The sequence below is a fragment of the Apteryx mantelli genome, chromosome 26, assembly GCF_036417845.1.
Source record: "Apteryx mantelli isolate bAptMan1 chromosome 26, bAptMan1.hap1, whole genome shotgun sequence".
NCBI classification, from domain to species: Eukaryota; Metazoa; Chordata; class Aves; order Apterygiformes; family Apterygidae; genus Apteryx; species Apteryx mantelli.
The window spans coordinates 187,765-213,905 of record NC_090003.1 but is presented as its reverse complement, the minus strand read 5'-3'; the positions used below and the strand labels follow the sequence as shown (position 1 = coordinate 213,905).

General features: G+C 38.4%; 1 protein-coding gene across 9 annotated transcripts; it reads left to right on the top strand.

Moving 5' to 3' along the window:
- On the top strand, positions 1-26,016 carry PER3 (period circadian regulator 3). 9 transcript variants are annotated; one of them, XM_067311197.1, is made up of 22 exons: positions 1-44; positions 418-820; positions 2,080-2,234; positions 2,804-2,919; positions 3,783-3,984; positions 5,260-5,308; positions 7,088-7,230; positions 7,655-7,733; positions 8,475-8,581; positions 8,844-9,000; positions 10,578-10,683; positions 11,143-11,268; positions 12,030-12,156; positions 13,243-13,387; positions 14,650-14,774; positions 15,265-15,447; positions 16,041-16,292; positions 16,801-17,537; positions 18,663-18,840; positions 19,423-19,603; positions 20,638-20,788; positions 22,519-26,016. In XM_067311197.1, the coding sequence occupies exons 2-22, from the start codon at positions 531-533 to the stop codon at positions 22,618-22,620; spliced, it is 3,711 nt and encodes a 1,236-aa protein (XP_067167298.1). In that variant the 5' UTR covers positions 1-44; positions 418-530; the 3' UTR covers positions 22,621-26,016. The 9 variants fall into 9 exon arrangements, 7 of the variants coding, with proteins under 7 accessions (XP_067167298.1, XP_067167300.1, XP_067167299.1 ...); XM_067311199.1 differs by lacking the exon at positions 1-44 and having other exon boundaries at positions 133-820; positions 16,044-16,292; XM_067311198.1 differs by lacking the exon at positions 1-44 and having other exon boundaries at positions 133-820; positions 19,426-19,603.
- Positions 26,017-26,141: the final 125 nt, after the last annotated feature.

The following is a 26,141-nucleotide window of genomic DNA, read 5'->3' as shown; positions in this document are numbered from 1 at the left end:
CCGGCGGGCCCGCTGCCCGTCCCGACCCGCCTCGGCCGGAGCAGGTAGGGCCCGGGGCGGGGGCCGCCGCGGCGGGGGAGGCGCGGGCTCCGGAGGGCGGCGTGGGGGGGCGTCCGGTGCGGTCCGCCGCGGTCCGCCGGGCGTGGGCCTTCCTTCCCCACGGGAGCTGCCCAGACTGTCCCCGTGGGCTTCTCCTGGCTGAATTCTCACGAAGGTCTGTTCCTGCACGCTCTTAGTGGGTTAAAGGGGTTGACTTACCGCAAATTGATGGGGAAAGGTTATTAGAGAGTAAGCAAGCAAAACTAGAAATCTAGAAGAATCTGAAATAAAAGGTCTTTTCAACAGGGAAGGATGAGTTTGCTTGTCAGTTATGTACCTGTATTTTCTTGAAGTGGTGAGTATTTGTTTTTCCTGTAGAAGACTCACAAGATCCTCCTCCTCCTGTGTGGAAAATAAAAGGGTCTGAACTTGTTGCTGAGCCAGGCTGTGGTGTTCAATGTCTCTGTATTGCCAAATTTTACTGACCAGAGATGAACCTGAACAAACTTCAAGGCAGCAGCTCAGAACACAGTGTGAATTGGTCAGCAACTGCTACTGCTGGCACTGGAAATGATCAAAAGGAGGCCTTTAACCCTGCTAATTTAGGGAAGCAGGAAGATGGACATCAGGAAGATGCAAAGATGTATTGCAATACATGTATGGGAACAAACTCCAGTAGGAAACAGTTTAACGGACCAAAATCCAGTGGAACTGATCTCTGCAGTCATGAGCCAAATGGCAGCTCAGCTGGAAGTTTCAGGAGGCAAAGCAAAGTTAACAGGTAACTCTCAACAGCATATAGAGCTGACTGTCCTCTGTTGCTTCACAGGGACCTGCTGTACTTGTCATCCAAAGAGTTCTTCATAGGGCTCACTTCTTTCAGTAGACCAAGGAAGCTTACCTGAATCCCAAACTAATATTTGTAGTGGTCTCAGATGTAGATTAGATTGCTGCTACAGGATTCCTCATAAGCTGTTTGTCTAATTCTTAGATTGGCTGATCCAGATGCGTCATCAACCCTTTTGTGGCTTCTAAATATACTTAATCTAAAGACTGTATTTAACAGTATTACAGCAGAAATAACTTTAATAATACTTTTCCAGAATGTTCAAAAATTCCATGCAGCACTTCTAAAATAAATAAATAAAGCAGTTCAAAAGCAATCATTTGTGTGATGTTGAACTGACATGTAAAATTTGCACATTGTACTTCAACCTATTTAGTGACTTGTATGATAACATTATAATATTAAATAAAGAATGGCGAATGGACAAAAGCTAAAGTAACTGTGTTCATATCTCATTCTATAACTCTATAGGATTAGAATTGATCAGCATTTTGAGAATATTTACTGCTTATGTTTTAGCCAATGAGATAAGCAAAAATAAAGAGAGGGAAATTTTGCTTGTTAATAGCATTGCAGCTGTTGGTAAAGGGCTCTCTTACAAATATAATGAAGACTCCTAAATCACAGGAGGGATGAAATCTATGCATCAGGTGTATTTTGAGAACTTCACATTTCCTTGAAATGCTTATCATCAGATGCTGACTTCAAGGCTAGAAAGACTTACATGCATAAAGAATCAGAACCTGTGCATGGTTTTAATACCAGTGAGATTTAGAAGGTCTGGATTAAGTAGTGGCTTATTTTTAGTTGCTAGTATTGCTGAAGTGAACCTTGGAATCTTAGTCACTATTCATTCATTAGCTGGGATCAAGAGGTTCAATGTTATTAGATTTAAATTTCAAGGCATCTTAGCAAGCAGACTGGTTATCATGTGCCTTTGCCATTCATATCTTGTTGGAGTTGGAAAGGAAGAAGGTAGAGGAAAAGAGATTAAACAGAAGAGAAGTGAGAAAGGTACAAGAAAAAAATATAGTGAGCAAAATATAGTGAGCAAGCATTAGGACTCTTCCAGAGATTTTGTGAGGCCAAGCCCATAAAGTGGTAGTTTAGTGAGTAATTTTAATAAGTCATCAGAAAAATAATTCCTATACCAAGAGTCCCCAATAAAGTTTAACCTCTTTGTTTTTGTCCAGAGGACAGCTGAATTGGAGCCAGTCACACAGAGATATGATGATGATGATGATCCAAGAAATGAAAAGGTGTTTGCCTGAAGAAAAAAGGAGTTCCAGCAAGCCCAGTACTATCAGTGCTCTCAACTATGCCTTGCAGTGTGTCCAACAGGTCCAAGGTATGTGAGGGAAAAAATCCGGAGGTATAGAAACTATACAGCAGCTTGGTTTGAATAGACATGTCTGGCAGCAAATAGCATTAAAACAAACTTTTTGAAATTGTGGGGTTTTTTAACATCACATTATCTTTTCTATTCAAATGCCTAGCTACTGCTTCCTTTTTTTTTTTCTTTTTTTTCCTCAGAGTCCAATTCCTAATAGGTGCTTACTAGTAACTTTCTGTATATGTTGAAAAAAATGCTTCCCTGTCCCAGATTCAAAACTTGTTGGATAGTCTGTATCTTATGCTGCTGTTTTCCATACAGATAACTAAGTAGCTTAATTGTTCTTTTGTCATCACACTCTGTCCTTTCCACTTCCTACTACTCATTTCCTGTAACATAAGTAGATCACTCCAGTGGTATAATCAGTATTTGTTTTTTCTTTCTCACTACACAGACCTTCCCCATCTCACCTTGGACCTCACCAAAAGGATGACAAAAGTATGAGACCTGCAAGGACTACTTTCAAAATTGTCTCTGTACTGACTTTATTGTGTTTGTTTTGCTTTTCTCTGTTTTTCAATTAGCAAACAGTGAATTTTTCCAAGCTGCGAATGACCGAAGAGTGTTTCAGACGGATGTGATCACATACAGCATAGATGAGCTGGTGGCAGTTGCATCTGAACACACTCCAAAAAACACTGTAAGAAATTCACTCAAGTAGTTCACTACTTGTTGTTTCACTCTGTATTTAATCGCCTTACATCTCTTTGTGGAAATAGAGTGTTGTAAAATTTAAAAAACCTTTAAGTTTTAGACAAACAGGTCTTTCTATTAGTAAAGGTAGATCAATGCCATAGCTTATGCATGCTGGATCAGGATACTCAACAGGAGTAAGTGAAGGAATGAGTATATTTCTTTTTTTCTCAGAAGCAACAGTTAGCTCTCTGAGAATCTTAGAGTTCTTCTGCAGCATAGTAATCTCCTGAGACAGGCTTAGCAATGTGTTTTCAAAGCTGCTCAAATCCATAGATGTGAGGGACTTGTCTTTAGTTTCTATTTGCACTCCTGGATTTTTTAATTTTTTTTTTCTTGATTTGCAGTATGTATCGTGCTCTCTGGCTCTGTTTGAAAGAAGGAGCGTTTCCTGAGATTAAGTAGTGTCAGACACCAAATCAGAAATACTGCAAATGCTTCTATTTGAGAAGTTCTTGGAATGTTTTTGTGTGTGAATACTGGTGAATCCTTCTGAAAATTGGGGAGAAATCCTTGTGGAATTATAACCAGTCATTCTGAAAAAAGGCATGCATCTTTGGCATCTGCTTCAGTTTTGATGTCGTGGTCTTAGTAGCATTTGTAGGTCATGAGTCTCCATGCTGCGGCACTGGAGATTGTAATAGCTCTCACACAATTTTAATGGGACACTAACTTAAGAACATTTCTGAACCTCTGTTGTTGTTTGGGGGTGTTTTTCTTTTTTTCTTTTTTTCTTTTTTCTTTTTAATCTTTTCAATATTGCTACTATGTTTTGGGAGAGAATTGCCTTTAACAATGTCTTTTTTCCAGGACACCTTTGTGGCTGTGTTTTCCTTGCTTTCTGGGCGAATAGTGCATATTTCTGATCAGGCAGCATCCATTCTAAACTGTAAGAAAAAATTGTTGGCTTCTTCCCGATTTGTAGAGCTGCTTGTCCCTCAGGATGTTAGTGTGTTCTACACACACACTGATCAGTCCCACTTGCCGCTTTGGAACATAGAAAGTCAAACAGGTGGGACTTGGCAATGATCTTAATTGCTTTTATGTGTCTTTCTGTCTTTGCAGAATGAGGATAGAATGGTCATTCGTTTGAAATGCTTATGCTAGCAATGTACATAGGCCATACTTGTTCCTTTCTAGTTGAAAACTTGAGTAGCTATGTCTGGGGTCCCCTAGCAGCTTAACTGTTACTGGGGGTAAAAAAAAAAAGACAGATCCTTCATTTTTATACAATTCACCTTACTCTTTCCAAATACTGCTGCTTAGGGGGTAAGTTTTTTTTTTTTGTTTTTTTTTGTTTTTTTTTTGTAAAGAAACAAAGGAGCTAATTGTCAGGTTAAAATGGTTTAATCTAGCTCTTACAGTTGCTTAGGTGCACTGTATAATTTGTGGTCCATTTGCAGCTTTCTGTGAACATAGCTCATTGAACATGAGTTTTAAGCTCATCAGCTATTTACTTAGCAAGGAGCCAGAAGGCAGCAAGTAGGAAGCAGAAAATTGAGCTTAAAGGCTAGCCTATATAAAGATGAGCCTTCAGTAAAAATATTGAAATGATATTGACTTCTCATGTCTAGCTGTAAAAAAAAAAAAAAAAAAAATCATTCCATTCTGTCACTGTGTTGAATGTGACTAAATGGTGGCTTTTGAGCCGTATATTACTTGTGAGCAATCCAAGTGTAGCTGCCACGCCAAAGCTATGTCCTTTGTCCACCTAGCAGTGGTGCTGTTACAGCATCAGGGCTAGGAAGTCAAAATTTGTTGCTACAGAATGATGCGGGACATGAGGGGCTGCTGGCGCTAATGTGCTGGGCGTTCCAGAACTTTGAAAGCCAGTCCTATGCCTTCCCAGCACAGCAGTGACACCCCTGTGGAGCTGTTGTTATCTTCTTGCTGTGGACTGTTACTGAACTTTCTCTCCCCTCAACTCTTGACTGTATATAGTTTTTGGTACATGGCTCATAAAGCCAGGAATTTTAGCCTTTCCTGTTCTCTGGTGATGCACTGGACATTTTCAGTATCATATGTCTCCTCTGAATTTAGTTCCAGGTCAGCCATTTCTTCAAGAGCGAGTGGGCTGGGGAAGAGAGAGAAATATTTGAAGTGGGAGCAGACTGTTGAACAGCTAGTTCAACAGCTAATATTGACCAGGTGGTGAGACTTCAGCCTTGCTCAGAAAGCCTGGAGAATGCCGAGTTTAAAATTCTTCTTTTTAAAATACTTCTGATAGGTGTGACCTTTTTTTTTTAGGATATTAACTGATAATTTCAATGTATATTCTTCTTATTAGCTTCTCTGTATGAATATGCCCAGGTGAAATCCTTTTTCTGCAGGATCAGGCAAGTACACTATTATAGTCTTATGTTCCTGAGGGCTGGGCACAGGGAATGGTATTGGGCAGAAACAGTGTTGCATTGTTATGACTGACCAATATGAGCTCGTGAAACTCCATTACAAAATTGGCTTACTGTGTTTAATATAGGCATCCAGTAAAACATACAACCTATCCTTTCACAGTGGGCATTCAGTTCACACATCTTTCCAGTGGTGGTGGTTAAACTTGCCTGGGAACAGAAGGAAAACTGTTCATACATGTTTCTTTTGGACCTCTCAGCTTCCTTCAGTACCACTGAGCAGGAGAGGAATGATCTTGTGAGAAAGTACTGTGCCTCTTTTTAAAATTTGAGAATGGAGGCAAAGAGTGTTTTGCTTAAACCTGCTCGGGAGTTTGTGACAGAGGTAGTAAGAGAAACTCAATCACCTAAGTCCCAATACAAGACCTTAATGATGAGATGGATGCCATGTATTGCTTTGTGCTTAGCTAATCTTAATGCTAAAAGAAGAAAAGATAAATAGATAGGCTTGTAATCTCCAGTGCACTTCTGGTCCAGATTGAGATGGTCTCTTGATTCCAGTAAGAACTATTTGCTTCTGAGCAGATATAATACATACTCCATCTATAATAGATCATTGATGCATTCATTTGTTTCAAAAACCCGAGCTCTAAAATCACCTTTCAGTCTCTTGAATTGTGTGAAGGCATTTGGAATAAATATATAGCAGGACAAATTTATGTGTTTTAAGCTGGGAGGGCTGTGTTTGTAGGATACATATACATTCTGCAATAGTTTCCATTTCTTCAGATTTTCATACAACATCTCTCCTTCCTTTATCTGACAGATTCTTTTGATTATGTGGGCTTCATGAATAAAAATATTTTTTCACAAGCACACACTGGACATACCTAAGACTTTTTTGTGTGTGTGTGTGGTTTACCCTCTTTCTGGTATGTCAAAATTCCATTTGTTTTATTTTTCCCCAAAGAGAGGAGCTGTCAAAAGTAGTTGTTACGACTCTAACCTCTCTCTAGAAACATTTTACTAAACTAAGTGTGGAATAGGAAAATAACTTGAGTGTGATAATGTCTGAAAAGTTATCTCAAATCTTTGTCAGATTTGACTAAGATACTGCAGTCCTAAGCTATACCAGCTGAAGAAGCACTTGTAGTAGAAACAGGGAAACGTTGATGCAGTGATTACAAAGCCCTGGTTAAGATCTCATCTAGAATGCTGTGTGCCATTACTGCTCACCCATGTTCTAGGAAGACAAACCCATACGGGAACTGGACAATCAAAGAATGACAATTATTTGTGAACTGAGGGTAGAAAAGTCGTGCTTATTTAGGTCAGTGAAACAAAACCTGAGAGGCGTAGAGTTCTTGCCTAGACATGGTACAGAGTAAACAGCAGACAGAAAAAGAATTATTTAACTTGAAGAACAGCACAAGATCAAATGAGTTGTTCTCATGAATACCTTTGGTCTGAGAACTAGAAGGTTTTTTTAACTGCTGGAGTAATGGCACTCTAGAACAGCCTTTCAATAGGAATATTGGAGGCAAAACACCTTCTTGGTTTTAAGGGGGATGAGATCAGGCTATTGTGGTGTGTTGACCTGCGATTGCAAGGGATTGTACTTAAGGCCTCAGGAGGTTCTTTCTGATCATCTGGGTCTGTGCATTCTGCATAATTTGCATATCTTCTCTGCACTGGGCTTTCAGCATTGGTGTAAAGCATCAGAGTCTTGGCACTGGTGCATTAATCCTTTTTACTTTTCCTCAGGTCTGGTAAAGATCAAGAGCAAGAAATGCGTTGTTACCCCTTTCGAATCACCCCGTACTTGGTCCATGTGTGCACTTCTGCCCACATGGATGCAGAATCCTGCTGTTTAGCTTTGGCTGAGAAAATTCACTCTGGATATGAAGGCAAGTCAGAAATGTCCAATAATAAACAAGCCAATAGGAAAATGCACAGTATATGAAAGTTAGCTGCTCTGATGAGAATTTGTGCTTGGGTAGTCTCACGCATGTAAGTTCTAGTTTGTGTGTGTGTGTGCGCGCACACACGCATATATAGTATATATGTGCCTTCTTCCCTGGGTCCCAAAACATTTGACCCCTTCCCACAATTTGTTTTTTTGGGGGAGGCGGTGGGGGCGGTAAGTGGGAGAAATCTGTATTGCCTAATAGTTTGTAATGTTTCTTTGTGTTACTAGTCAGAAAGCAGTGAATAATTCAAAAGTTCAGGAGCCCATAATAGAGTATCGTGAGCAAAAGTAACAGTTGGATTTTTTTTTTTGTCTTAATAATGCATATTTTGTGTTTCAGTAATTATATCTTTTTTGACTAGCTCCTCGAATTCCTATGGAAAAAAGAATCTTCACCACCACTCACACCCCAGGATGTGTTTTTCTTGAGATAGATGACAGGTGAGATTTGGGTCTTAAGTACTGTGAGCTATGTGTGGAGAGGTAGTAAAAAGTTCTTTGGTCATGCAGCTGGAGACACAAGTAAAGCAGATGAACTATGCAATTTGCAATAGTTACTTTAATAAAGTTGTTTGTTACTAATTTTCAGTAATTCTTTGTGTTAGTCTGCTCATTGAAAAACATCTAGAGTTCCAAGGAGATAATCTCCTTTGCTAGCAAAAAATGTGAAACTAAATTGAACTACAGTCAGCTTCCATTATACAAGGTGATGGGGACCTGTGATAATCAGGATAGTGGAAAGAAACATCATACAAAGCTCTGGGGATCACAGTGCAGAGATAGAGCAGTACTGAGCCACATCAAATGAATTTGGCCAGACTAAAGCTGTCTCCTGAAAAAACACAGTAGTGTTTTTTCAACACGCTTGGCAGCAACCACATCAGGTTTCTTACTGACATTTTGCTTGTGACCTCTTTCTTCATGATCCTGGTTCTTCTTTTTCATACACAGTAAGCACAAAACTGCTTGTGACTATGAAAAATCTGTTTTATCTCCAGGCTCAGAAGTGTTTGTTATCATTGGTATTTGTATGTTTACACTGCACTGACGAATGGGTTAGAAAATGTTCTGTAGCCTTAGATTATGCCATCATAGATCATATCTGTGGACTTCACTGCCAAGCAAAGGGTTAAGGATATTCAAGACTATATTGTAATCAACGATAATGTATTTGGTTTTCAGAGCAGTGCCTCTGTTGGGTTACTTACCTCAAGATTTAATTGGAACATCCATACTGATGTATCTGCACCCAGAAGATCGTCCTTTGATGATTGCTATTCATCAGAAAAGTAAGTACAGATGACTTACCACAAACTTCTACTGTTTTTTAACATTTTTCCATTATCATATTGCTTGCCATGTGACTGATCTGCCACCTAGACAAAAATAAATGAACTAAAGCAACGAGTTTGAGATCAAAGCAAATTCTAAATCAGAGTTTTAAAGAACCCCAGTCGTTAGTGTTTGTGCTTCCACTGCTGTGTCATAATGTAAACTAAACCTTGTCTCTGTGGGTTTTTTTGTTGTTGTTGTTTTTGTTTTTTTGTTCAGTCCTGAAGTTTGCTGGCCAGCCCCCTTTTGAACATTCACCTATTAGATTTTGTACTCAAAATGGAGATTATGTCATACTGGATACCAGCTGGTCCAGTTTTGTGAATCCGTGGAGCAGGAAAGTAGTGTTCATCATTGGCCGACACAAAGTCCGAACGTAAGTCAGTTGAAGAATTGAACTGTTTAGGTGCTCTTCACTGAATATTCTATAGAACAAAACATAGTCTCAGTACTGAACTAGAGCCATTATTTTGCTAGTGCAGTCTGGGACAACAGTCTGGCATCTGTCTTGCAGCCAATTCCTTCAGAAAAACACTAGTTTGGTTTACTCAGTATGAAAATGATTAAATCGCTCCCAAGTAAAAGTCAAAATCAACTTTCTTTTCCTTTACTTTAAGCATATGTTTGTACACATGGTTAATGTTCAAATACTGTGCCAATGGACATGTCTAAACCAAAATATCGGTCTTAGACCAGCTAAGTAAAAGCTGAAAAGGAATGCAAAAAGTAGAATTAAAGAATCATTACAGACACACAGCCAAAGTTGCCTTCTGGCTTGTCTTCTTTTGGGACATTCATTTTAAGTTGGAAACTACTTAGATTCTGTATAGTCTCTTCTTAAAAAATGGAATTAGTATTGGATGTGCAAGTTAGTCTTCATTTTTCAGGTGTTTCCCTTCAGTTCCCAAGAGATTTGGAAATATGGCTGCCTGCTACCTCCCTCTTATCTGGTTTCTCTTACAGAAAATGTCCTCTGGGATGTATTTTAATTTGGCAAAATGATCTTTCATTCGAGATTTTCTGGGGTGTAAATTTGCCTTACTAGTGAAGGAGACAGAGGGGTAGATGCTTGTCAACCTTTACTGATGCCACTGTGCTGGTATACTGGCTTCCCTGAATCCTGGGGCTTCACATGAAGCACTGCTCTTGTATCACAGTCCCACTACCCTAACAGTGCTGTTTGTGGAACGGATGTCATCCCTCTGTGTTGATTCAGGGAACCAAATCCCAGTGGAGAACACAATTGCGGAGCAAATGATTTGCTTTGCTGTAGCTTGATTCCGATTACTTTAGAGGAAGGTACAGTAGCTGTTTTTTTAAGACCTTGTCTTCAAAAGAGCATTATATTATTAAGAAATGGGAACTCAAGTATTTATATTTAAAATATAAATGGAACATAAGTCCAATAAATACAAGGGAAGAGAGAGAGGAAGAAAAATATATGCGCTTTCGTATGACATTTTCTCAGATCTTAGATGTGAACTTAGGGACATAAGAAATGTCTGAGTAGGTTAGGCAAATGATCCATGTCATTTAGTCTCCAACAGTGGCAAAAGAAGACGCTGTTTAGGGAGAGTACGCAGTTTGCAGTCTGTTCCTCTAAGACAACATGCAAAACTGTTGTATTAGGGATGCTAAATGGTGCATCCTGTCTAGTCCTTTGCGTATTGCTTTGGAGGTGGTGGAAACCTTTGAAAACGTATAATGGGATTGTAAAATAAAAAAATATTGAAGATTACAATTGTCACTCTGTTTCTAGTTAGTGGTATTCCCCTGCCTGGATCACTTTTGCTAATAGCCCTCCTAATTTATTCATTTTGTTTTAAGACACGTTGATATTTTGTTAAAGCAGAAGAGCTGATCTTATTTTGTAAACCTGTTCTAACTCTGTTTATAGTTACTTTTTCTTCATTAAATTACAATTAGTACTGAAATCTTGTTGACTTTCTGTAGAAGCCCTTTGAACGAAGATGTTTTTGCTGCAAGAAGTAAAGAAATGAGCAGTGTTGAGAAAGAGATAAGAGAATTGCAAGGACAAATTTACAAGCTTCTCCTGCAGGTAAAGAAGATGAAGGAATTTCCAAACACTGGTTGGCCTTTTGAGTGAGACGCTAAGGAAACTGAGGCTTGTTAGCAAACTACTAGCTAGCAAATCTCTTGTAAAAGGTCTGAAGGAAAAATATTGGAGAATTGAAGGATAATTATCTTCAGTTAGAATTGGAGATGGGCTTGTGTGCCAGGATTAAAAGTAAGAATCTGGGTAGCCCACCTGATTAGAAGAATGACTTTGACATATTTTCCAAGTCTTTATGTTGAAAGATAAATCTGCATCCCAAAGCAGCTTTCAGTGTGGCAGAGAACTCTTCCCAAGCAAGTGGTGGAGCCCAAAATAATACCAACTTCTCACTAAATTTTCTTCATTTACTTGAAGTTCTCTGTGTTGCAAAATATGTCACCATGTTTCCCTTCTTTGTAGTCTCTAAGAGGATGAATTTTTATTTTTTTCCCCCTCTTACAGCCAGTTCATAGCAATGTTTCAAGTGGTTATGGAAGCCTTGGTAGCAATGGCTCTTATGAACACTATATCAGCATAGCATCTTCAAGTGACTCCAATGGAAATTGTGCAGAGGAGATACAAGAACCGGTAAGTCTATAAATGTGGCATTGCCTGCATAGTAGCAAAAATGCAGTTTAAAAAATGAAAATTCTTACCGTGTACATACACATTACTCATCATGAATTTTATTGAGTAGGAAGATAAGCTTATGTTTTCAAGCTAAATGTGCTTAAAATGGGCAGTTATGTTTTTTTTTTCTGTGTGTGTTTGTAATTTTCCTGACTAAAATGAGGAAGTAATTATTACAGTGGTACACTAAAATAAATTGAAGAATTGCTCAAATATTAACCTTCTCAAAGAGTGACTGGACTTGGAGAAAAAAGTGGAAGAACCATGCAACTAAAAAGAGCATTTGATGCATTTTGGGGGGTTGAGGTATCTGTTTGATAGGGATTTTTCCTATTGGTTTAAAAAGGAGACTAGAGATGCATTGTAGCATCCTATAGAAGACAGTGGAAACAATCCTGTCTTAAAGCAAGCATTGCAGTTACCCAATTTCCTTGTGAGGCTCTTGGGTAAGTCATCAGCTTATTTCATCTCTCAAGGCTTGCACTGGTATAAAAACATTCAAATGCTAAGGCTGTTTGAGCTTTAGCGTAGTTAATTTAGTTAAATTGATCATGATAATTGCATTCATTAAAGTTACAGATGCCAGTAGATACCAGGCTTAGGCTACCAATCTACTACTCCCTTTCAATTTGGAGAATACACGAACTCAAGCCTTAGTGGTCTCTTAGGGCCTCCTTTCATTCATTTTATTCTGACTTCACATTTTCATGTATCTCAAGATGACATTGCAACAAGTATGTGCAGATGTCAACCGAATAAAGAGTCTGGGACAACAGCTGTATATTGCATCAAGGAGCAAGCTGCAGAATGGAAATGAACAAGCTACAAGTTCAGAAATGCTAGGAGGTAAGTTAACGTAATGATGATCCTTAAGTTAACGTGAACTCCCCTAGATCTGTAGTCATGACTTTAGCCAGCTGCTGTTATACTGAAGCGCTTCAGACAATTTCTTAGCCATGGCTCAGAACTGGGAAGAGATTTAAAAAATAATAAATAAGACAAATGAATACAGCAGATGCAATAACTTTTAACTGTTCACTTAGGTATGGAGAAACATATTCTGTCCCTTTTTCTAAGTCAATAAACCTTTTTTTTTTTTTTTTTTTAACATTTTCTAGCGAAATTGCAGACCTACCTGTAGCGAATATAAGTCTACTGTGGAAGCTTCCTTTAGTTGCTTTTGTGGACATTGGTCTTGGAAATAGCCCATGGCCCATAGGTTGAAAAACACTGCTCCACTTACCACTGAAGTAGTGATTTAGTTATTGTGCACTTAATATTGCACTAGTGCAGATTATTTCCGGTTAGTGCCTATCACAAACATACAGAGAAAAATGGACGCTTCCCCAAAGATCAGAGGAATCTATACTAAAACATTTTGGACTCTGATATTCTCTACCAAAGTTAGACTTTACTCCAGGTTTTGGTGATAACAGGACTGCGCTGTGAATGTTGAGGCCTAAGGTTGAATCTACTGTGACCGGAATATCTATGCTATAAGAAGCTGTGAATTTCTGTTAAATAACAGGTCGGATTCTGCAATTTGTAAGTCAAGATAAGAGTAATAGTAATTGTAGTTATGTTTAAAATTGGCAGCCTTTGAAATACTGATTTATAAATCTAATTAGGAAAGATTTGATGCCTCAGTCTCCCAGCTCTTTTTTACTTGTTAGTTTTATTCAGCTCCAGTCAATGTCTTAAGTGCAATTTTTTTTCTATGATGTTTTCTTTGTGTTCACTAGATAACCTTAAACATCCACTCAGAATTAACTTTTTTTTTTTTTTCACCCAAATGCATGAATTGGGATGAAAATGCAGAATAACTTACTAGTGAGAGCTGTGTTGTCAAAGGCCATATATCCCTGTATAAGTATCACCAGGTAGTGCTTAGATACCTTTGAGAGGTACCTTTGAGGTTTTCCTCTTTTCTAGGGAAAAGGCACACTGCTTCCTGTTTTCTCCAGGCATTGAGAAGTGATAGCACTGAAGAACCAGGCAATGCATTTTACGATGACTCAAAGAAGACTCCACATGTTCCATCGTATCAGCAGATCAATTGTGTTGATAGTATCATCAGGTAGTAAACTATGAAGTGATTTTAGTGATAAATTTAAGACTAATTAGGGGAAGGTAGCTATCTAAGCAATTTGCATCCATCTAAACTGGCTGGGTTTTGAGCTGTGAGGTAAATTTGGGCTTGTTTGGAATGTTTCCTTTGTAAAATATATTAATAGGATCCTTATACCATTTCTCAAAAAAACTGAATATGACCAAAAAAACTATTACAGTAATGAAAATTTTAGCTTTGTATTTTTTCAATCAAGTGTTATATATGGCTATATGCAAACTTAATTACCACCTACTGAGGTATTAACTGATTGAAACATCCTTGATGATACAATGCTTGACTGAAATTATTTATTTATTGCATTCAGATAAAATGCATCATATTATTGGATATTCAGAAGTATAAAGGAAAAAATCATTGTCAAAAAATGAAGGCAGAATCCAAATTCAGAAATTTCATTTGCCTTATTAGGTGCACAGAAGCTTTTGGTCACTGCAGTGAAGCATATAAAGTTATGTGGTTCCCAAATTTTGTGCTTCCCTTTTGTGGGAAGGGACTACAGCTAAGCTCTAATTTTGGTCTTGGGCAAGCATCATTTCAGTGGCCCTAATATTTTGGAAGAACTAAAGAGTATTTTTACTGTTAAATTTCTCCTGTAGAGTTTAAGGTATGTATACCCTTTGAACAGAAAATGTAATTATATCAATAACTGTACAAAGAAGGGGGTTATTCCAAACAATCGTATGTTTGAGGGAATAAGGTTTAAAATATTTTAAACTATTTAACATTGAAGGTAAGTCCAGTAAGTAGCCATATTTTACACGCCAGCTTGGTTACTTAATCAGAATCAACTTGAATTATGTGGCAATGAAGTATTTAGGGCCTAAGATGCTGTTTGTAACTATTGACTTTTGTCTACTGGTAGCTTCACCATTGACACACTAGCAGTTTAAGAGAATTATGAGGGGCATAATACTTTGTCTCCTTGACATGTGCTTTGAGAACATCTGAACAAGACAGAAAGTTGATACAATTTATAAAATGTTGATATTTTAACCTTGTATACATGCCTCTTTTTTCAAAATGTAATTGATGGGTTTTATTTGAAATACTCTTTGGAAGACAACTGTGTGTCCAGACCTTCTATAGTGAATTTAAAATGCTAGTTAACAGCATCGGGATCTTCATTTTGGATTTTTTTTAATGTTTTTCTCTCCAAACTGAAAAAACACACAGCAGGGAGAGCTTCTTGTGGTATGCTCATATTTCAGATATCTAGAGAGCTGCAGTATTCCAGCCTTGAAAAGGAAATGTAAATCTACAAATACATCATCGTCATCTTCAGAGGATGACAAGCAAGCCCAGCAAAGCCAGAATGAAGTCAAGGCACTGGAAGGTAAGATGAAGTATATTGACAATCATAATGGAAACATTTTGTTAGCCCAACATTTATTTTTTGATATGCCACTGTCATATGTTCCAAGCTTTCTGTCTGTTTTTTAATCTCTGAGTCACACTAGCAGCACAAACATTTTGATTACAAGAGCTATCTACTTCCCTTGTCCAGGTCTTATGATTAAACATAAGCTCCAGTATTAATCAAGTCTTTGAACTTGGTTTGCATCAAAAGAACTATTGTTTGTTGTTGCTAAATGTACTTTCTGTTGCTCACTTGTTTTGTGCCATGTTTAGTGTGTGCTAACATTACCATCATATGGAAGTTTTATTCATTTGTATACAAAACTTTCATATTTAATAGTCTGCATAGGAGTGGTTGTTTCTGAACCAGTCAGACTTGATGAATTAGAAGCAGTTGTAGTGCTTTGAATGAAAGCTTTTGTAGAAATTTTGCCACTTACCAGTGGATACTGCTGTTATTTCATCAGTTAGTTCCCAGACTCCAGTATCTGCTGACCTGGAAGAGACTCTGAAAGAGCAGGCGGCCACAGGCATGGTGGGAGCTCCTCTGGTGGACCTGACTCTGACCAACAAGGCTCCAAGTGTGGTGTCTATCACCAGCCAGTGCAGTTACAGCAGCACTATAGTGCATGTTCCACATCCTGAATCAGGTACTGTTCACACTTGCGAAACATTAACTGGACTCATTGATGTTTAAATTTAAAGATGTTTCCTGACTGAAATACGCAGTGTGAAGGCTTTCTCTGCTTCAGATATGTTGTCATGAATATAAACTCTGAAGTATAAACTGTTTCTAGGGGCACTGTGAAGAAAACTTGGGGATGAAAACTTTTACAGTGTTTTTATAAAACCTAATTTTAACAGAGGTCACTATTTCCCCCCCCCACACACACTATGCTTTTGGCACTTGAGGAGGAAAATAAAAATGCCTAATGGGCCAGTGTTACTTCATTTTAATGTAGAAAGAAGAATAAAACCATGATTATCTAACTGCTGTTGGACTAAGAAAGCGTGAAGAAAGAAGTGCTTCCATAACTTTAAATTACGTTTGAATTTTCCCTGACCATGCAAAGTAATTTGCTCAGTTGATGATAATACAGCTATGTTTGAGTGTAGAGGGTGTTGCCTTCTCTGCTCAATAGCTCAGATATGATTGTTTTCTGTGTGACCCTCTGTGTTGGGGCATCTGACACCAGAATGCCAGAGCAAAGCATGAATGATTTCTTTTTTTCCCTGTTCAAAGAAGTGACTACAATGGAGGATGCCACTGTTGGAAGTGAACACATTGAGCTGCCTCCTGTGAATGCTCAGAGTCTCATTACGGTTCCCGAGGAATTAAAGCCAGTTGGGCTAACAAAAGAGACATTGTCAGCCCACACTCAGAAGGAGGAGCAGAACTACGTTGACAAGTTCCGCCAGAAGATCTTGCTCTCTCCATTTAGGGCTTATCTCCAACAGGGGAGCAGAAGTAACAATGGACGTTCCTGTGGTCAAGGTAGGCAGCAGCTTTGTGAAATAAATTGCTGAGCACGGGAGTCTAGTTCTCCTTTGTGTGATTTAGTGAGTATCTTACAATGGCTGCCGACTGAATACTTCCTTAGAACTGCCAAGACTTGACAACAGTGTTGCCCACACAGAAAGGTCTGCTCCGTCTTGGATGTTGGTATCCTAGACTCGTCACAAAGCACCTAATTATTGCAATAAATCCTGCAAGTCCCAAGTAGTTTTAATGCCTCCGGTTGAAGGAATGTAAAAGATCTGATCAGGATAAGCTAAAATGATCAATAAGAAAATTGATTATATGAAGGAAAATAATGTGGATATGTCAGCAAAGACATCACTGTGGTGAATGAAAGAATTATCCAGAGGAAAGTCAGCTCTCTGAATAAGCTACACTCTCTCAATTATCTGGATGTTTTTCTCTCTTTTTTTTTTCTTTTTTTTTCTTTTTTTTCCCAGGTCTGTCATGTCAGTGAATGTGTCTAATTTTTCTTCCTCCTTAGGAGAGTCCCCTCCAAAGCAGATGAGCCCAGCTAGCTGTAAAAAAGGCAAACACGGAAAATTCAAGCGCCAGAAACCTCAGAGACAGTCCTCAGATAGCCATTCTTCTAGTCAAAATAGAAATAGTCTTCCATGTGAGAAGAGAACAATTCAGAAACAGTCATTCTCTCCCTCAGAAGTGTCCTGTCTGAGCCTCTCCAGTACAAATGCATTTCCTCCTATGGGATTTCCTGTCTATTCTGATCCACTAGCGAGTTTTCCAGCCTTTTCTGTAGGAGAGGAGCTTTCCCTTCACTCACTAAAACCTGAGCCCATGTCATCATCACAACTATGCTGTGAAGCACAGTCATTCCCAGCATTTTCTGCCCCAAACATAGGTGCATTTATGGCTGTATTTTTTCATAGTTTCCCCATGTATACTCAGATGCCTCAGTCTGGCTTTCTTCCTATCCCTCAATATGCTTATCCCTCCTCTTTATATCCATGCACTACACTACCTCCTGCTCCACCTCCCTCTGTTCCATCACCAGTAGCACTGAACTCTGTGCATCAGCCCTTTCTAGCCTCTCCTGCCATGTCCACTGAAAAACAGCAAGAGGGCCACTGTGACCAGGCCCCACTGCTTAGTAGCTCACAGAGCAGCTCCCCACTTCAGCTGAATTTGCTTCAAGAAGAGCTGCCAAAACCTACGGAGCTTCCCATTAGAACCGATGCTAAAGCACATGTGGAGGCAAAATGTGTAAGTAACATAGGTTTTTAGCGTAGAAAAGAAACCCCGATTTCCATGCTGTTTGGTTGCCAAAAGCAGTGCTATGATCTATGTTTCAGGGTCACCAGAGGGTTTTGTAGTTTTTTATTTGTTTGCTAGCTTCTTTTACCAGTGGCTGTGCTCTGTAAACTGCAGGGCACAAATAGCACAGGAGATAAAGCTGTTTATATTTGAGCCCATGGGAACTTGTGACAATACAGTGTTGGTACCTAGTATAATGCCACAAATGTGAGATCTTTTGGTCTAGGCTGCTGTGAGCTGCCTTCACTCAGCATTTTGGTAGTAGTTTTCTCAATTGTCAGCAAGAATTTTGGGTGGGCTTTTCTGCATGTGGAACTTGGTTAGGGCTGCACAATTCGTGTCCTTTTTCACCCAGTCCCACAGTCTCTGTGGAGAACCAAAACAAAGGGAAGATTTTTTTTTCTAATTACTCCCTCTGTCTCCCAGGGATGCAGCTAATGAACGAAGAACAGGGATCCATGTGGGTCGGTTTCCATACATGGGCATAGAAAAGGCCTCTCCAACTTCCGCGGTAAACTCAGAGGCAGGAATCTGAGCTCTGCAGGCAAGGAAAAAATGTTGGCTCCTGAACCCAGATTGGGCTGGAAAGGCTGGATCAGCTGAAACTGCAGGGTAGGGTCCTGAGGGGGAGTGGTATACCTATAGCTGCTGAAGCTGTGGGCTTCACCTGGTGAATCAGGGGAAGATTATTTCATTTTCCCTGTAGTGCACCATTGCTTGATGTGTGTGGCTGCTTCATGCCATCTAACAGAATATGAAGGGAACTGACTCTTGCTCTCTTGTCAGCAGAAAATCTTGACTTAATGCAAAAGTCCAATATTTTGAAAGAAAACCAATGGGGAAGATCTGCAGCAGAAACCAGTAAAAGAGAGTCCAGAGGCTTGTTGGTTTCGCCAATGAAGAGTGTTATCCTGAGTTCTAGATGGCCATTCGTTTTCAGAGCTATAAATTCCAAACCTGTTGAACTGATATGAAAACTTAGTTGCCATATGACAAATCCACTGAACACATTAACTTCCTTTTTCAACATAAGAGTAACTTCCGTGGATGTCTTTGTTTTGATTCTGTTTCCAGGACAATGATCCAGAAGCTAGTGGTAACAGTGGTAGCCTCTGTCCTTCTAGTGAATTCACTGACCTCTTACTGCATGAAGACTCCCAGTCGGGTACTGGTTCAGCAGCATCAGGCAGTGGATCAGCTGTATCTAGTTCTTTAGGCTCTGGTTCCAATGAGACTTCTGATTGTGGCACAGGTAGGGAAGTTTGAGATTTGGATGTTTGCTGCTTAGGTGCTAGCTGGCTTGTTAGCCTGTTGGTAATTAATAATGAGATACTGTGATAGGAATGGGAAATCCCAGTAAAGGGATCTGTAGTCTTTTGTTTTTCATGAACTTTCAGTGTTTGAAGCCAAGTATGCTTCAGTGACTTGTACTCAGAAACAGGTATTTAAGAAGCCATTCCTTTAACCTGTAAGTCACACTTTTTCATTTTGCTCATTAACACTTCTTTATCTGTATTAGATACTGGCTTGCATCTTATTTGAGTAAAGTTAAATCTGCCTAGAGCAGGGCCTTCAGGAACAGAAGTAGAGAAGTTGAACCAATTAATTTGGAGAAGAGCAAACAGGGCTTGGGAGATCTTGAGTTACTTCATAGGTTGCACTTAATCTTTGAATTTTCAGTAAGTTGTAATTGCTTGCCAGAGCAATCATTTCTGAGTTACCTGTGTTCATATTATAGAACTAGCTGACAAGAACACATTGGTGAATTTACTAGTTGTGCTGGACTTTTAGGATTTTTCAGGCATCTGAGTTCATTTTTCATGGTAACTCCCAGCAGGTAGCAGGAAAAGCAGCAAGTACTTTGCAAGTAGTGATTCTTCCGAAGCTTCCAAAGAGGAGAAAAATCAGGAAGCGGAAGAAAAAGGGAGATCTCATAAATCCAAACATGAATCAGCCTGGGTGATGATGGATCACACACCTGAGCAGGTTCTGATGACATATCAAATGCCTAACAGGTTAGAAAACATCAATAGTTTCTAACATGGAACTTGGAGTTGTGCACAGAATTGTAGAATTAAAAATGAGACCATGGAAACAATGCAAATACCATTAAAACTGTAAGCAGATGTATTGAACTACTGTTCCTGCATTTTTAAGTTCTGGGTATTTCCTTTTGTCTGTTTTTTCCCATTTTTCCCATCAGTTAAAATAAGCTAACATGTAACTTGTTGCTGAAGTGTTAAGGGGATTGATTATTGTCCTATACTTTGAATGCATAAAAGGGTAATTAATGTTATTTGCAGTATGTGTACAATTAGTTTATATATAATTTAATTTGAAATTCCTAAGCATAGGCAAAGAAACTGTCGAGACTTCTTACTACTTCCTTTTGATTTGAAATAGGATGCCTGTTCATAATTTATGACTGGGATTAAGAATTCTGTAGCAACTGTTGTAAAGTTGCTTTCTGGCAGTAAATAATAAATGCTATATTTTTTCTGTCACACTAATTGGAGGATGTTTGTGTAATGGCAAAATCACTTTTGTCTGTCCTCCTTTATTTTTTTTTAGAGAAGGAGCTCTCAAGAAATTCTAGACAATAAAAGGCAGAAAAGTAACCCTCCCAATCTTGTGCAATATGAAAAATTTTATATATATATATTTTTTTTAGTAATATCAATTTTTCCTGAGTCCCCCATGAATAAAATACAATAGCTTATGTCAGGTAAGATGGAAAAAGTGGAGTGTCATATATAAATATTTCAGTCAGCTGCAAAGATCATCACTTGTCTACAGGATTTTTTAATGAGATTCATGAAAAAATAAGGGTCGGTTTCTAATTTACAGTTGTCAGACCAGTGTTGAAAGAAGCCTTACAAAGTAAATAAGATATGACAAACCATAGCTGCTTTTTAATGGCTGATGCTGTCTGGACTCCAACCTTAGAGACAGGTGAAGGGACTCTCTTGATGTGATTACATTGATGTGATTACATTGATGCCTTGCTTCATTTAGTACAGCTGCATTCACAGGTGTCTGTTACTTACAGAATTAAAGAGGAAGTTTTAAAGGAAGACCTGGAGAAGTTGATAGTCATGCAAAAGCAGCAGCCTTGGTTTACTGAGGGGCAAAAGAAGGAGCTGGCAGAGGTGCACTCGTGGATACGGACCCAGACTGTCCCACAACAAATCAACACCCAAGTAAGGAGTTATGAAAGGAATCAGCTTATTCACGCCTTGGCTAGCTAGAGGCAGTGTTGTTTCTAACCAATGCAGTTTTACAGTGCTGGGGTCACTGATGATTATTTTTAAGTGAATGTAAGAATGAAATGAGCTTGGGGATACTGGCCAGATGAGGAATGCTAAAATACAGCTATTTGTACTGTATTTGTAAGGAGTCACCTGCAGCAAAGTTCCTTCAGTCACACTGTTGGATGAATGGAAAGTTTCAAGCTCTCACCTAACAGTCTATATACAGCAGTGTTTTATCTGTTGGTGTTAGGTCTTTTGCTCTTTTTTTGTAAAGGTGACTTCTGAGATGATTGAATAGCAGGCAACAGTGTGGGAAGTTAGTGAAGATTAGAGCATGTGTGTTCAGTACATTGAAAGATACTCATAATCACAGAGGAGGTTCAGGCACAAATTAAGAAACACATAGCTGACTTTTACTAGGTGGATACTTTCTTTAACAATTTTGGTGTCTTATGCCTGATTATTATCTTTGGTTTTATCAGGCGTAACTCTTGGGCAATCAGCTAAAATATTTCTGATTTATATTAGTATGTGTTGGTCTCACAAACACTTAGGATGCTTATCTCATGTTTTGAGCATCCTAATCAATTTAAAGCGCATATAATCCCAGGTGCTATGGAGAAGAAAGGAGTAAGGTAGAACTGGCCCCACAAAGGCTTAGTGCTCCAGTGATGAATTGTACAGAAAACTTCAAGACAAAGGAGTAGGCTGCTTTCATCTAGTCATGTAGCAGAAAAATCTAATGTTTATTATAGCATGACATGCTCTGCATGTTAAATTTTTGAAATGTGACATTCTGAGCTGTGATATTTATTCTTACAGTAGAAAGATGTTAGAGATCTATGTCCTTGGCACTGCGACAAGACCAGAAAACTAGTTTTTGCTTTTCTAATATCTTGTTGATTAAAAGTCTTACATGTCCTAGTGTACTTAGGGCCACATGTTTGACTCAGAAAAATCGTGTCCCTTGGTCTTTCAGAAGAGTTGTAATATTTGCATCGCAGGTGTTGCATAAGATAGATGAAAATGAGTATACAGATATAAATATTTGACATCTAAGGGCCTAGAGACTGTTTTTGACCCATAAGTAATGTTCTGCAGAATAATAATAAATACACTAGGCCATGTTTCCATTATAGGTTGTCATTTGGTGACTGCTGTTTAGAATTAGAAATCATTAATGTGTCATGTGCAATACAACCAGGCTTCTGACAGCAGAAAGAAATTCAGGACTTTTGTTTTAATAACTATTTTTCTGTATCATGCCATTGCCCAAGAACAAGAAAAATCTAGTCGGTCAATACACTCAGGTGTTTAGTGTTGTTTTGTTGTTCAGCATTGTTGCTGTTCAGATTGCAATACAAATTACTTAAAGAGCAGCTTGCTTGTAAAGCTGAAAAATAAGTCTTTCATGTTAAAGAAAGTCATGTACCTTTTCATCTCAAAGCTAAGCATGTTCCACTAACCAAAGAATTCATTTCTGGGATAAGCTGAGTTGGAGGTGCAAGTACCTGCCTCTGAAAATAAGATGTCTGCAGAATCTCTACTCTTAAAGAGATTTCAGCCGACTGGTAACAGATTTAAAGAGACTGAATGTATTACACTACCAGGATTTGACTCTCTGAAATACACTCATAAAAGGAGAATTTAAATGGTTGTGTTCTTGTTCCTTTTTAAAGGGCTGTATTACATGTGACATCAGGGAAGTGAGTCATGAAGCTGCAATGGCTGATGACCATATGGAAGACAAGGGAAAATCACCTCCACTCTTACAAAGTTGAAGACATCAGCACCTGTGTCAGTAAAACTGCTTGGTATAATTTCCACTCTCTTTTCCTCTGGCTTCGCTACATACAAGCAGTGGATCTATCCAGATGTCTTTTCCCAACATGAGCAGTCACATGTGTGAAACTGTCTTTCTTCATTACACCCCACCCTCAGCATGATTTTGGAGACACTGACTGGGAGGCTGTTTCCCTTCCTGACCTCACAAACTTGACACAGAATGGGGTGTGTTTGTAACTTTTGATCACTCAGTAATGAGAAAAATACAAAGGTGTGGGGTTTTGGTTTTGTTTTTTTTAACTTGGCAGGTAAGAGTATGAGAAGATGCACTTGTTAAGAACCTACATTGATGTAGCCCTAACAGATCAGAGCACGTTTATGCTCCAGTAAGGTAGATGTGTTAGTAGCATTGAATCCATATACCACATAATACTCTTTATTTCTTCAACATTCAAAGGTCTAAGCTGAAGATCCAAATGCTCTGAGGCTCTAAAATCTTTGTAGCTGCTTCTAAAATCCAGGAGGCTTGTTTATGAGCAACTGAAAATTGACCAAGTTATTCTGCATCAAAATGCCTTTTTTCAACTTGTGTCCATCAAAAAAAAACAAAACAAAACACTGAAGTTAGAAGAAGCAAAGGTATTCCCTGTGTTTTCATGTTAAGTATATTAGTACCAAATTGTTTCATAGCTTTTGCCTTTAAAGCTAAGCCTCTCAGGATAGGTTTTAAAAATTGAGGTAACTGGTTTGCAAATTCATTTGAGCTTAAATTTTAATTTCTCCATTTTGTTTCCATTGTATTGATGCCAAAAAAAAGATTGAACTTGATTTCTTTTGCTTTCTTGAGAAGTCACGTGTAATGGAGACAAACTTTGACATCAGACTGCATATTTACTGTGTCTTACCACTGTTGGCTTCCTGTACAAGTTTTAACCTCTTTCTTCTCGATACTGGAGTCTCCAGCAGTTTGAATCCATGGAGAAAAACTAGGTTTATGCATTAAATGTTTTTTTTTTTGTTTTTTTGTTTTCCTTCAGAAAGCAGTAGTCACTTTCTCTTTCAATATGTCATGTTAAGGTTTCTAGCTTATTGCTTGATGTTTCAAAGTGCCCTTCAAAAAAGACACTCTTCACTAAGACCTGGTAAATCTTGTCTGGCCTCCACTTTGTTTTTCAAAAGCTGGATGTAGTAATGCAGATTTTCCTGTTGGTAGTATTAATCACCTTAGCCTTCCAAACAAACAGTTTTAGAATGTAACGCATTATCCACCTTTTTATTCTGTTTAACCCTTCTTTTTCTGCTATGTGAAGGTGTTCCTTAATATTTAAGTTTATTTCACTTTCATTTAGTAGTAAGCTTCAAGTAGCTGAGCAGTAAGTTAAGAATAGTGGTTGATCTGCAGATGCTTGAAGGAAAATGGTTTTGTTACTTTTTTTAATCAATTCAGTGAAAACCCTTCATATTAAATTTGATTTCAAGGGAAGTTATTTTTACAGAACTTAAGTGTCCAAGACTGACTAAACTCAGGCAGTGTTCTTCTGATTTCTACAGTATGGTTGCTTCCTTTGAGCCTTTAAGCTCCGTTTCTTTATTTTGCTTTCAGTTACTTCAGCTTGAACCTGTTTTTTTCTGAAGTGTTGCAAATCAGCAGAGATCCACATATTCTCAGTACATTTGTGTGTTTGAATTTTAAACACTTTTTAAAAATAAGACTTTGATAGGTGGTTAAATATAGCAGTGTATTTACCCCAGTAGGAAAATCTGGTCAATATCTTACTCCCTTTCCTGTTATTTTTCAACACTTTCCAAATGTGGAATGCTGCTTTATAACCCCACTACTTAAAAGATTTGCTCTGAAACATTTAATAAGATGCTTTATTTGTATGTTCTTTTCTTAACTGAGAAACTTCTTAATCAACTTTCCTGCCAACTCAAACTGATGCAGTTGAATCCATTGTAATTAGTTGTACTTAAATTAAAGTGACTGTGCTGACTGACTGACTTTAGTGCATCTTGAGACTTGGTGAAACAGAATAATTTGGATGTTCCAAGTAAGGATAGCTGTCTTCCTCAAAATAGTTTAGAAGTATAAGCTAGAAGGAAGGTTTAAATAATCAACTCTCTTGCTGTATGCTGTTTCCAATGTATGTTTGTTGAGGGTGGAGAAAATGAGATGGCTTATGATTAGCAGGCATGCATGTCACCCATTTTATAGAAGAATAGGACTTAGTATGAAATGATACATACCTAATGCTCGAATAGTACTTTTCATTCATAGACCTGTAAACATGTCAGAAAGATGAGTAAGAATTGTTATCCCTGTTGTATACAAAGACACAGATGCACAATGGACTTGCACAGATGCATACCCCCAATTCATACCAAAATGAGGAGTAGAAGTCAGGGATCTTCAGTCACTGTAACCTGTTCTGTCTTTGCTACAGATGTTCAAGATTCTGACATGTACCTAGAAACTTAATCATATTTAATAAGTTGTTTGAGGATGCTAACCCTTCCTGTACTATGTACTACTCTGAATCTGTGCTCAGTATAATCATACAGCAACTGAAAGCCTAGACAGTGTTTATAGTGCTGTGAGCATTATACCCTGTGACTACATATAATGTAGACTCATGCTTCTAGGAGTTTAATCAAAGATCCTGGCTAAATCTTAGGTGCAAGATTCCTTGCCTGGGGCTACACTAGCTGCAGGTTACAGAATAAATGGTATTGGAGAGGAATATGAGAGGAATGAAGAGGTGAAACAATGCCCTCTGTGAATATGAAACTGAAATATATGCCCAAGAATGCACACAGTCTTGAATGCAAAACCAGATTTAGGACAAAAACCTGCTTCCCAAGCTACTCCTTATCCTGCTGGAACCGCGCTATCTTGCAATCAAATGCCTTATCAAGCCTTCTGGGAAGGACTTGTTAAAAACTTTGTTTCCATAGTTTTCAGGAATTGATCATTTTTACTTGAGCTTGTATTAATTTTCTAGTTTTCGTAGTTTGCCAGAGTAGTCTTATGTGAGTTCCGGTTCTGATCTGAAGGACACACAGAGTAAATGTTGCAGCCATGTTTGCACACTTCGGTTTAGTTTATAGGGCTTTGTTTTGCCTGCCATAATAAAAATGTTGTAAATGGTTTAGAGTTTCTTAAGTAGTCACTTTTTTAATGTTCTAAAACTAGTGATGTTGCTAGTGATCAAAGGGAAAACACACAAGGACTGTAATGGTGCAGTTACTACCCCCTGTGGGGGTATCAGCAGTTTGGAAATTCTTGGTGGATTTGGCTGGCAAATTTTTTTTTGTTGTATTCATAAATGTATGTTTATGTTTAAGAAAGAATGAGTTGATTTGCGGGTGTTTTCATGGCATTGCTATGAACAGGAGGGACCCCAGTTTATATATGCAGCATGTGGTTTAAAAATTCACTGAATAAGAAATGTGTTGCTAAGCTTATTCCTCAGCTGAATTAAGTTTTAAATTGCAATTTGAATGATTTTTTTCTTAC

Coding starts and splice junctions, on each gene's coding strand:
- PER3 (XM_067311197.1), top strand. CDS start 531: ATGAACCTGAACAAACTTCAAGGCAGCAGCTCAGAACACAGTGTGAAT. Junction 11,269..12,029: donor CAGAGGAGATACAAGAACCG/GTAAGTCTATAA, acceptor ATGTATCTCAAG/ATGACATTGCAACAAGTATG. Junction 12,157..13,242: donor AAGTTCAGAAATGCTAGGAG/GTAAGTTAACGT, acceptor CCTCTTTTCTAG/GGAAAAGGCACACTGCTTCC.